At 47.7% G+C, this 12,164-nt stretch overlaps 6 protein-coding genes across 6 annotated transcripts; 4 read left to right on the top strand and 2 right to left on the bottom strand.

The window, feature by feature from the left end:
* Nucleotides 1-990: 990 nt before the first annotated feature.
* N7517_004029 (TDT family transporter) lies at nt 991-2,378 on the top strand (the record flags this gene model as incomplete). Its single annotated transcript, XM_056721759.1, has 5 exons — nt 991-1,076; nt 1,128-1,496; nt 1,549-1,845; nt 1,900-2,185; nt 2,238-2,378. The coding sequence occupies 5 exons, from the start codon at nt 991-993 to the stop codon at nt 2,376-2,378; spliced, it is 1,179 nt and encodes a 392-aa protein (XP_056578009.1).
* A 1,424-nt stretch (nt 2,379-3,802) lies between these two features.
* On the top strand, nt 3,803-4,114 carry N7517_004028 (uncharacterized protein; the record flags this gene model as incomplete). Its single annotated transcript, XM_056721758.1, has 2 exons — nt 3,803-3,996; nt 4,081-4,114. The coding sequence occupies 2 exons, from the start codon at nt 3,803-3,805 to the stop codon at nt 4,112-4,114; spliced, it is 228 nt and encodes a 75-aa protein (XP_056578008.1).
* Nucleotides 4,115-5,559: 1,445 nt separating this feature from the next.
* On the bottom strand, nt 5,560-5,778 carry N7517_004027 (uncharacterized protein; the record flags this gene model as incomplete). Its single annotated transcript, XM_056721757.1, has 1 exon — nt 5,560-5,778. One exon carries the CDS (start codon nt 5,776-5,778, stop codon nt 5,560-5,562), a length of 219 nt encoding a protein of 72 aa, XP_056578007.1.
* A 287-nt stretch (nt 5,779-6,065) lies between these two features.
* N7517_004026 (glutathione S-transferase family protein) lies at nt 6,066-6,786 on the top strand (the record flags this gene model as incomplete). The annotated part of the gene is made up of 2 exons (XM_056721756.1): nt 6,066-6,119; nt 6,175-6,786. The coding sequence occupies 2 exons, from the start codon at nt 6,066-6,068 to the stop codon at nt 6,784-6,786; spliced, it is 666 nt and encodes a 221-aa protein (XP_056578006.1).
* A 936-nt stretch (nt 6,787-7,722) lies between these two features.
* On the top strand, nt 7,723-8,355 carry N7517_004025 (uncharacterized protein; the record flags this gene model as incomplete). The annotated part of the gene is made up of 1 exon (XM_056721755.1): nt 7,723-8,355. One exon carries the CDS (start codon nt 7,723-7,725, stop codon nt 8,353-8,355), a length of 633 nt encoding a protein of 210 aa, XP_056578005.1.
* Nucleotides 8,356-8,794: 439 nt separating this feature from the next.
* N7517_004024 (AMP-dependent synthetase/ligase) lies at nt 8,795-11,155 on the bottom strand (the record flags this gene model as incomplete). The annotated part of the gene is made up of 5 exons (XM_056721754.1): nt 8,795-8,950; nt 9,019-9,359; nt 9,437-9,894; nt 9,958-10,973; nt 11,045-11,155. The coding sequence occupies 5 exons, from the start codon at nt 11,153-11,155 to the stop codon at nt 8,795-8,797; spliced, it is 2,082 nt and encodes a 693-aa protein (XP_056578004.1).
* Nucleotides 11,156-12,164: the final 1,009 nt, after the last annotated feature.

The following is a 12,164-nucleotide window of genomic DNA, read 5'->3' as shown; positions in this document are numbered from 1 at the left end:
GGGAGGGTTCCATTGCCAGCGAAGTCCGAAGAAGCAAGAAGCACCATTGTGTGAACTGCCTGGATGGCCGCCTGGCTGTTGGAGAAAAGGACCACTTTTCGAGCCACGTTTTGTTGGTCTTGGTTGTCTTTCCTATGCCAGTGCTATGTCGATGTCGCCGAGCCCTGCCGTGTGCGCCGTTGGGGGTCTGTGCCCAAATTTCGTCGCTGGGTCGTTATGTAACCTATTTGTGCCAGACCATAATCCACTGGCTTAGAGCCTTAGGTATTGTAGTTCAGGGGAGCTTGAAGCACCCTCACTACGTGTCTGCCTTTTCAGTACATTCCTTTTGCGCAAAGAAATTTTAGTATGTACGCATTGATTTGTACAGGATACAAGCAGCAGATAGTTGCAGATATAGGAAAAAAACACTTCTACACCTCTCGAAAAATCACGTTTTGCAGGCATGCGCCTGGGTTCTTTCTGTTCCACTTACTTGATATGTAGTCGGATTGCAGTTGCTAAACCGACCCGTATGCCAGAGAGCGTTCCCCTCTTCAGTATCTACTGGTAAATCTTTCCACGACCTTTTTTAACTAGAATATTTTCAGGGCTTACTACGTGTAGTAGCGCGCCTTACTAGTATTGGATCTGGTCGAGCAATGCCATTGGCTCGGCACATTCTGAAACGAGTACCTAGATAGGTTTTCGGCAACCAGACATACTGGCATGGCATTGCACTGTTACCGTACTCTGCGTTCGCACTACTGAGAAGTTAAAGCGACTATCCTCTTTGTCATAGAGTCCTTTTCGGCCGACATTGTCGAACAGTCCACGGCTTAAATGACCATGAGTTTGGATTCGGTTCTGCTCGGAATTTAACCCGTTACCTCCCATTTCCCCTTTTAACTTCATCGCTGCTTACCATTGTACTCAATATATTCCAACCTCCCAGAATACCAAGTCATCTCTATAGTCTGGCATCCTCCACTTGTTGCTGAGAAGAAAGAGATGCTAGGACCAGAAATCCCAGAGATTGTCGAGAGGTCAAAACACGATGTCGGTTGGCGAAAAGTTGTCCGGAATTTTACTCCAGCGTGAGTCCAAATAGACTATCATTGAGAATCAGATGCTAACTGCAGCACCAGCTGGTTCTCTGTCAATATGGGAACAGGAATCGTGTCCATTCTGCTCAACACCCTTCCTTACAATGCAAAATGGCTTTACTACCTCTCCGTCATCATCTTCGTGTTGAACGTGGTGTATTTCACAGTCTTTCTGGCCATTACTATCCTGCGCTACATCTTGTATCCGGAAATCTTCAGAGTTATGGTCACTCATCCAGTCCAGTCACTATTCCTGGGTACTTTCCCGATGGGGCTTGCCACAATAATCAATATGTTCTGCTTTGTCTGTGTGTCGCCTTGGGGGGACGGTGCAGCCTATTTTATTTGGGCAGTGTGGATTTTCGATGCAGTGATATCGGTTCTGGTTGCCATTGGAATACCATTTCTACTGTATGCGGTCTCTCCTTTTTGGGCTTGATTCTCCGTTAACACTAATTTGCAGATCAACGAGGGAGAATGGCCTCGATCTTTCCTCCATGACTGCGGCTTGGCTTCTGCCAATTGTCTCTTGTGTTGTCGCGGCGGCATCAGGGGCCATTGTTGCAGATATTCTGCCGAACGCACAACTTGCCCTTGCTACCATCCTGGCAAGCTATATTCTGTGGGGAATCGGTGTGCCTCTCGCGATGATGGTTATCTGTATATATTTGCAACGCCTGGTGCTCTACAAGCTTCCACCAAAGGGAGTGCTCGTAAGCGTGTTTCTTCCCCTGGGTCCACTTGGACAGGGCGGTTTTGGGTAATTCCACTCCAAGCATATGTTTTATCCGGCTCATCTTCTGACAGTTCATAGTATCCAAAAACTCGGAAAAAGTGCCCGGACAATTTTCCCCAAGACGCACACCCTGAGTGAATCAACTGGTGAAATATTCTACAGTGTCGGATTTTTGATCGGAATGTTACTGTGGGCCTTTGGTATCGTTTGGCTCTGCTTCGCAGTTGCGACGATGATAAAGACGAGAAAATTTCCTTTTAACTTGGGATGGTGGGCTTTGACCTTCCCATTAGGGGTTTTTACCACTTGCACCTGCACCATAGGCCAGGAGCTGCCTTCGCGCTTTTTTTCAGTGCTTGGGACAGTAAGTACTTTTTTCTTTCACAATAGTAATGATGAATACTGACAATCTACAGATATTGTCAGTCACGGTTGTGCTTCTTTGGCTGCTGGTTAGTTACCACACTTTCTGCGGCATCATGCGGAATGATTTATTTATTGCGCCTTGTCTCAAGGATTTGGAAAGACCTAAGGTCCGATCTTGCGAAAAGGCATGAGACAGGAGAATACTTCAACACAATATTAGTATAAATTGGACAGAATCTGTAAATCTTTTGATGGTTAAAACGCATAGAATGTGACACAAAACACTGTAAAAATGATATTAACAAAGGATGGAAAGCGTAGGCTGAGATTAACGCAATTCACAAACCCTCCAAATCCCGGTTTTCTCTTAGTGATGAACGTCCTTCGATCTAGTTGCCCTATAGGCGCGCGCCGACTCGATTTACTCTAGTCCCTGTCCCAACCACCACTTGCATCCTCTGTCCCCATCAAAGCTCGCATGTTTGCCGGTGCGAAACGAACACAGCCTCCATAACGCCAAACCAGCCCCAAAATGGTCACTAGTCCTCCCAAGAGCCTTTGTTGCCTAACCTTGGTGATATTACGTTCGTCCTGATCGTCATACAGGAATCTCTATGGGACACATGTCAGCAAGCCATCAAATACGAGATCGCAGGTTAAGGTTCCCATTTCCGCTCGTCACACCTGGCCATACTATGTGGAAGCTATCCGAAGATACCAGAAGCAAGACGCTCGGTGATTGATCAACCGCTGCGATCATTTGCACCCACATTTCAACTGTCAGCCAATGATGAGGATGTCGTCCCTTGCCGAAGAGTGCCGATAAGAGAGTTTGAAGGATGGAAACATGAGACATTAATTCTTCTACCCCTAAACCATACGGTATTGAATAGTCCTTCATCTAGCCATCACAAAGGGGAGATCGCATATGTCATACCTCCTGCGTCATTTTATGACCCCATTGTATCCAATCCTACAAACGCGATGATGCCACAGATCATCTACTACCGTCTTTCCCAGGTGATAGCACTTTGGAGGGGAAATCTTCGCCCCACACACTCGGCCGACGCCGGCGATGGCGTGAACAGGACACACCCTGGTTGTCTGTTGACTATGACTGATGTATTTACAATCTCGTGACTGTAGAAGATCAGCCCCATCCGCCATGGCACCGATTCCGTTCTGTCTAGTTGGTGTCTGATTACCCCAGATGAGTGATCAGTGTTGTTCCAGTCGCGAGCAGCAGCCCATGGCGGCTCTTTACAATTTTAGCGGGATCTTCGCGGATCTGACTCTTGCAATCTCCTAACATAGTACACATGCATAGTCCCATTTGCTCGGCCTGGATATATAAAAAAGCCTTGGTCCCCGAGGCGTTCATCCTTAGCCGCCTCAAAGTACACCGAGTCTATTTAACCTTTAACTCTGAACGCTTTTTGGTCAGCCTTCACGCGACAAAACTACACCTACACTGACCTCTCCAGCTACCACACACCCTGTCTCCTGTTGCTGCCATAGTCCATACATTATACTCCTCAAGTCACCATCACCAGTCCCCTGGTCAAACTTCAAACTCCTCAAATTCGCCTCACTCTACAACCAACCATCATCTAGCATGGCCACAGTCATCGGTGCTCAGCTCGCCACCTCTTCCATCCGGCACTTCTCCACCCATCGGCCGCGCCCTGATAGTCGCACGACTCGCGTGGTTGTCACGTCCTACCTCATCTTCAGCGTGGTACTGCCTTTCGTCGCGCCGGCGCTCGAAAGCTCGCGGCAGAAGAACTCGGAATTCCCAGACAGCAACGAGTGAGTACCCCGGTGGGAATGTGAATAAATGCCATTTGACTTGCGGCATGTCATGCAGCAATCCACGTCGCTAACACGAGATAGGCCCCATCTCCCACTCTGCTTCCACGCACGCTAGGACAGAGCGACTCGAGTATTTGCGACGTGTATTCAACATTAAATGTGCTGATGTCATTCTGCTTTTCTTCTGCTGCTTTGTGAATAGGTTCTGGTTCTCGATATCGGTGCAGGTGCCGAAACGGGGACCTCCGATACCATACATTCGGTCGAGAGCGTTTGACTAGACGCCTCGAAGCCGCGCGCAACTGGATAGACGAACCTGAATTATGCAAATGTATTAAGGATACCACCCAGAAAGCCACACCAGTGCACATTATATACACATATATCTAGATCTACTGCACGAATGTAACGAGATACCCTTCCTTTCCAGATAAGAATATCCCAGTACACCCGACCTGGTGTTCGAGGCCACAGCGCCGCCCTGGTAGCTCGTCGGAATATATCTCTTAGTTTAAATTTTCATCTGTACGAGGGAATCCCAATTCGGTCCGTCAATTGAGCCAATTCTGTCACAGCTACAGAGGGAGAGATGTGTTTAAGAAGCTAAAAGTCTCTGATAGTCAATCTATGAAAAGCAGGATGGCCAGGGTACTAGCATCATTCTGAAATCTGCCGTAATACCACACTGCCTCCACCAAATCACTAAATAAACCTGATGGTCACGCTATATTCATCTGCATCGTCGAAAAATAGCAAGCGTGCAACCCCCAGCACGACTTACGGACCTATGGTAGGATGACTATCAGAACGGTATCCTATGGGTAGAGCTCCGCAAAGCCCATAAATGGGGCTAACCTTCGAAGGCCAACCCAACCCACGGCCCATTAAGCTTCATTTTTGACAATTGTAAATCGTCCAAGAAATTCGACATATCTCAATTTGTATGGGATGAAAAGCTTCATTTTTGAGAGTTGTAAACGCCAGCAAAATCAGGGTCTTTGATTATTAAGGGAAGTGTCGTGGTAATTCAGGTAACTAGTTGGTTATTTTAATTCTTCTGCCCATCTTTAATTCAGGCCAGAACTAGGCACCAAGGCATCAACATTTACCGGAAATCGGGGTTTGGCAGTTGGCACCTATACCGGTAGGTACCACCACTTTTGAGTGAACCTCTATTATTTAAGACTTGTCTAAATGACGCGTTTTTTCGCGTGCTTAGACGTAATATATAAATTTAGCTGATTATTAGTAACGTATCAATTAAAATAATGAAATATTACCCTGATCTAAGGGCTAAGAACGGGGTTTAAACACAAGGTAATTAATTTTTTAAAAATGTTTGCATCGTTTGGTGCTTATTATGGGCTATGGGCCCGGAGATAGGGCCCAAAGCCCAGCCCATTAGTGGGTTGAGTTGGGCTTTGGGCTTGCGGAGGTCTACCTATGGATAGCCGCTTCGGTGGATCTAAAAAAAATTTCGGTTCTAATGGTCAAAGACAAACGAGACTCAAGGCCAGCCTCCGCATTGAAAATGAGCTTTTGAGGAAGACTGATACGCTGCTACATTTGGTCGACGATTACGGAATACCGGGTGTGGGTCTCAGTCGTTATTGATCCCACCAATGGGCCTGGTGACTCAAGGACTCGGGAGAGGGGAAGAAATTCATACCCTCCGTTGGGGGATAGGAATTCCTTCTTGGTAGTTATGCCGGCAAAACGCTCAGGCATGAGGTTCGCCTCGGTGGTTTCCCCACTCCCGCCGCGAGTCGCCTCCAGCATGATGATTCACACTCAGAAGTGTTTGACCGTACCGGCGCTACTCGGTTGATTCGGCTTCGAGCAATGCGGCATGGGATAGCGGCGGGGTATGATTGTAGAGCGCGTGGTTGGCTGCGTTTGCCAAGAAGTCCTGATCGGTTCCTGAATTTCGTGATAATTACAAATCGACATACAGTCCCCGCAAGCCATTAAAAATGCAAAGGAAAAGAGAAAAGACAGATATATAAACGTTTATCGTATTGTCGCTTCTCCACAAGCCACACTTCTCTCGATATACTCTACACACAATGGCACCATTCGGCAAGATCTGGTCCTACACCCCTAGCCCCCGGGTCATGAGAGTGCGTCCTGCATAATCGCTTCTTCCAAGTAGATGCTAATTCAGGCCTCCAACAGATCCAGGCAGCTGCCAACCTCAATGGTTTAGAGCTAGCCATCCCGGACTTCGTCATGCGCGAGACCAACCGCAGCCCCGAATTCCTGTCCAAGTTCCCGTTCGGCAAGGTGCCCACTTTCGAGGGTGCCGACGGCACTAACCTGATCGAGACGGATGCCATTGCCGAGTATATAGCTCTGAGTGGTCCGGCCGCCGGGCAGCTGATGGGCAGCACGCCTGTCGAGCGGGCCACGATTCGGCAGTGGATTTGCTTTTCCCAGGGTGAGGTCATGGATAACGTGGTGCAGTTGGCTTTGTGGCGTCGGGGAGCCAAGCCCTACGATGAAGCTACTGAGAACGGCGCCCTGGAGCGGCTGGATCGCTCGCTTGCCTTCCTCGATGTCCACTTGAAGGAGCGCGCCTGGGTGTGCAGTGCGGATAAGATCAACATGGCCGATATCACACTCGCCTCAGCACTGGCCTGGGGCTTCTCCATGGGCATCGACGCGGAGATGCGCGCCAAGTACCCGGTCACCGTCGCCTGGTACGAACGCGTCATTGCCGTCAATGAGGTCAAGCAGGCTTTTGGCGAGAAGAATTTCATCGAGAAGCGTCAGGTCCCTCAGAACTAGATAGATCAATCAAGTACAGATTCTGCATGCAAATTGCACAATAAATGCAGCTGCACTCATAAAAAATGCTTTTTATTGCCATACTAAAGAAATCAGAAACAAACAACACCGACACAGCGGAATGTAATTGGCACAGTGTTGAAGTCAGATGACTGACAGCGTTTGCTTCCTCTGTCTATATATGTCACTGGCTAGTAGTTCAGCTTCTTCCTTTCCTTCCTTCTAGACGAAAGCAAGGTTTTTCCAGTATCTTTGTTACTCGTAGAGTCTGGTTCATCACGCGGTCAAATCCCCCTTATACCACACCCTACCATCCAACATAATCGACGTGTTATACATGCCAAAAGCTTAGTCTGAATGAGCGTTTAGGGCAAAATGAAAGTTGATCCTTCCAACGACACAACGATCTCAGTCAGCTCGTGCGAGCGCGCGAAAACGAGTTATTACTAATACATCAAGCAAGGTAAGTATTAATTAGCAATATTATCTAGAGCTACCAACATATCTCACAAGCGAGTGGTCCACGCCAAAAAAACCTAGGTTAGTGAACTGATTGTTGGGCTAGTAGTTGGTTCCTTGACCTATGTTGAACGCTTTCCTATCTCTTTTTTTCCGGCTCAGTTCGCCGAGCTGTACCGAAATTTAAAATACGCCGACCACCTGTTCATATAGTAGCAATCCGTACCGAGATATCAGTATCCTAGAGCTTCTTGTCTTCGAAATCACTGAATCTATCTTATTCATCGTCTTGGGCCCGGCAGAAATTGAGTTACCCAAGTCCGCAGCAAAGCAGGCTCACAGACCGGCCAATCTGAGACCCTGTTCCAGTCCTATGTATGGTTGAATACCAAATAAGATAAAGGAATACAAGCTAAAACTACTCCTCGCAGCCAAATGAGTATCGTATGCGGATAAGACAGCATTCCACGTCGCAATATGGCAGGTCAAAACGACGAAATGGCTGAGCCCACACGCCCAGCAGAACGAATCAAGATTGGCAATTCCATGGCTCAAATCAATTTGTCTAAAACCATTGCAATATTCAATCCCTACACCTCGTCAAACTCGCCGTCGGATCAAATAAACATTTCCATCTTCGAACAAGAGCTCTCCGTCCTTTTGAATAGCATCGACTTTCGGTTTAAATTACCCGCAAATTCTCAGCCTCATGACGCGGAAAGACTGATGCGTGTCATATTTCATCATCCCATATTGCCTTCCGCGCAGCTTGAAGTCCACTATGGGTCTACGTCCCAGGCCGCAAAAGCGTCTGAAATACAAAGCTCCGAGAAAAAGATCAAAATATTACTAGACACGCCATCTATTGACGAGCGATCCCCATCAGACAATGCTGGCCTTGGTTTGCTCAATGGTTTGAGGACTACACTTGAAGAGCGTAGCTTTCTGCGGAGCAAGCTAGGAATGTCATGGATTCAGGAAAATGACGAAGGACTTGATGTCCAGAACGACCAAGATGACAATTCTGAATCAAGCCGCAGTGCTTCCGAGTACAACCCTTTTATTCTGGGGGGTCTAGATCCAGATGAAGGGAGCTTCCTCGAGTTCTAGCCCGCATAAATGCTGCTTAGTGTCGGTTGGATATCTGGGTGTTTGATGTTTCTGCTTTAGAGATCATGTATCAGTCATTAGCTAGTTAGTATATAGTATAAGGTTTCTTCATCCCCTTTCTCAATGCAACTCTCTTTGCTTCTCATTCCTTATAATAGCTATATAGCTTCATGAGGTTATAAAGCCCTTTATCTTTAGTTAAGTTGATTGTGGTTGCTAAGAAAATGAATCACGCTTATATGGGCTTTGTACTCATCTTAATGGGCGAGAAATCAACTCGGATGCCGGTAGACACCAACACAGTGTACGTTGTACCTCAAAGAGGCTCCTTGATTTTCATCTGTCGTGGACAGTACATCATTTCATTCTTACAGGTGTCTTTCATCCAAGCAGAGCCCCAGAAGATTCTATCACAAATCCCCAATGAGTGATTATTTACTTAGAGCTTACTCTCGCGGAATAGATTCTCGACCTCTGCAAATCTATAGTAAAATTCCAAACTCCGCGGGTTGAGCAGGGTCCCCGATGGCTTAACGCGTTTGCCAGAAACAATGTGCTTCACAGGCAGCTCAACCTTTTTCAAATTGACCGTGGTCTGGTGGGTATAACTTATAATTAATTCATGCGCGCAGCATCGCGTGGAGAAAGAACCGGCTCACATACCGGGATTTCAGGTGTCTCAAAAATGAACATTGGAACATGGCGGGGACTTAGATGTTCTCGAATAGCGGTCTTTACGCGGGAGATCAGGACCGGCGTCAAAGGAGATCCAACCTTCATGAGCAAAAATAACATAACTCGCTCATCGGTATCGGTTGGTCTTCGCTGACCGACACAGAGCGAGTCGGCAATCTCGCCAGTGAACTCAGCTTCTATTACCCGGTAGATCTCAGATGATCCAAAGCGCACACCCGAAGGATTCAGCACGCCGTCAGCGCGGCCATGGAATAGAAGTTGTTTGGTGGAGGGGCAGATTGACACGAAGTCTCCATGGTTCCAGACATCTACAAAAAGTTAGCGTTCACGCGTTTAACCCTGTGACTTGGAAAAGAACGGAGAAATGGGCCACTGGGAGCCATACTGTCGAATCTCGCAAAATATGCGTCGTGGTATTTCTTTCCGCTATCATCTCCCCAAAAATGGGTTGGCAGGTTAGGAAAGGCTGCAGTGGCCACCAATTCTCCTGGAGCACCATCTTCCACTGGGACTCCCTGGATGCCCTCAGCCCCTTCGACTGCGGAGTCATACACATCCACGGGGACGCCTAGGCTGTATCCAGCGCATCCTCCAACATACACAGGGCCAAGCGGATTGCTTATCCCAAAACAACCCGCAATATCGGTGCCTCCAGCAATGTTGTTGAGACGGGTACATGGTGGAAATGCGACGTCGTAGAACCACTCAAACAATTCGTCCCGTAATACTGAGCCGGTGCTCGACACTACCTGCAGAGAGCTTAGGTCTACAAGCTCCCGTGGTTTGATATCTGCTCGCTGGAGTTCATGGAGCCACCGCGGCGATATTCCGAGGTGTGTTACCCTGGTCTAGTGATTAGAAAGCTCTTATCTGGTAATAACCGGTGGTAAGTGGTAAAAGACTTACCTCTCCTGCGCTGCTAGCCTGACCAAAGCTGTAGCATCCGGTAAGAATGGGCTGCCATCGTAGAGGATCACTCTTGATCCGAACATCAGCGCCTGGACTCCAAGTAGATACATAATCCAGGCAGTGGTTGTGTACTGCAGTGCAACACTCTCTGGGCCTAATTCCATATGTAACTCGCCTTCTTTGCGTCCATTCAAGAGCACCCCGCCCACGGAATGGACGATGCATTTTGGCGGACCCGTCGTACCGGATGAGTATACTATGACACAAGGATCTCTGAAGTCAACCCGCTCAAACTGAATGGCGTCGTTTCTCAGTCTGGCTTTTTCGAGATAGCTAGATAGTAGGCAAGCGTTCGGAACCTGGCTGACATCCGCTGGCTGTGGCGTAAACCGCGGCAGTGATACAACCCCCTCAAACTCAGGAATTAACTGCATGTTCTGGGCAATGCTAGTCATTTTGGGGCGTAGGTCGATTGACTTCCCGTTATAGACTGCCCAATCATCCATAAAGAGCCAGCGAGGCTTGGTCTGGAGTATCCGGTCCAAAATTCCCTTCAAGCCTAGATCGCTTGACATCGATGTGAAGATGGCTCCGAGTGCGGCCGACGCAAGGAAGATGAGTAGCGTTTCGATGCTGTTAGCTGCGCACACTGCGATACGATCACCGCGGCGGACTCCATTAGCTCGCATAGCCTGGACTAGCACACCAACCCTTCGTCTCATTTCTCCCCACGAAAGGTTGATCGGCCGATCCGCTGCGCCCTCTCGGACCTCAGTCACGGCGATCTTAGAGTCTTCTTTACCCGTTTTGTCTCCTGCAAGGCGCGAGAACAGTATATTCTCTGCGAAATTGAGCCGCACGCCAGAGAACCACTCTGGCACACTATCCATTCGTGCCTGCTCATCTATCACCTTCGTGTAGAAACCTTCATGGATGATCTCCAAGTATCTCCAGCAGGAATCCCAAAAGACAGATCGGTTGTTCACAGAATAGAGGTAGAGATCATAGAATGACTAAAGCATGTGCACAGATTTTGTTCTCGTCAGGGGTCAGTAAAACAAGAAAAGCTAGAAGACTTGCTCACATCGAACTTGCATCCTGTCCTTTTCTCTAACGCCCGCTGGAAACGACCCATCGACGTTGATGCTGGGTCTGAGTGCTGCCACAACTTCCGGGGCACAGGAGTCAGCGCCATCGCTAAATGTGCGCTGGAAGTGTCTTCGATTGTGGAAATCACTAGTCACCACAAGTTTAAATGAGGAAAGAAATGTTCTCCGATGAGGAGCGGGTGCCTTTTATTGAGCCATGGGCTCGGTTATTCCTTATGCGAGTGAAATGGTAGCTATATGGCCGGTCCGTGCGACCCAAGGACTCACCACATGAGCTTCTGTAGTTCTCGGAATTTCTGTTCCATCACCGATCGTAAAGTGTGGATATTTTGGTAGAAGAGCGCTGATTGCCGAAACCTAATATTCCAATACTCCCGCCGAATGAGCCGAGTCAGTGCTTCTCTCTGCCGAAGCAATAACAACCGCTGCTTGGAGTATCTAACTAGTACTTAGTGACGACCTTAGCAGAGAAACAAGGAGGTGACATTGACAAACTAGCTGAGGGAAAATGATCATCGAAGATGGAGACAGAGAAGAAGAAGAAGTGATGAGGTGAGATTCGAATACAAGGAATGATCATAAGAAATGAGAAGAAGAGAAGAGTTGTATTGGAAAAGAGGATAAAGGAACTCTAGAGTATTTAGTTACCATCTAACTAGTTAACTAGATGAGGTTTGATGCTTTATCTCCAAGGCACAAATATCAAACATCCAGATACCAAACAAAAACCAACCTTCAAAAATCTTCTTTCGACATGATGGAAGTCACTTTCAAGTTTAACAAAGTGCCATTACCAATATACTTGTCCTTCTAAACATACCTGATTCTAGGCGGTGGTGACGATGGATGATTGTAATCATGAGAGACAGTGGTGAAAAGGGCACTAACCACAAACTCCCCTTGTTGTAGGAATGACAATTGATGACTTCTGGAATCTAGTATTAACAGCCGACGACAGCCGAACAGCACCGGGCCCGGGCCTAAGACCCTGGTCCACAGTGTTACTTACTCTATTCATAAAGAGTGAAAGGGAAACCATTGGTCCTTTTGTTTCTTGGTTGGGGCCGAAATGATCTGGGGATGTGGAGACGCCCT

This window comes from Penicillium concentricum (genome assembly GCF_028827145.1).
Source record: "Penicillium concentricum strain IBT 3081 chromosome Unknown utg000002l_segment0_segment0, whole genome shotgun sequence".
NCBI classification, from domain to species: Eukaryota; Fungi; Ascomycota; class Eurotiomycetes; order Eurotiales; family Aspergillaceae; genus Penicillium; species Penicillium concentricum.
Note: the sequence above shows the minus strand (reverse complement) of the source record. Positions and strands in the feature narration are given on the sequence as shown.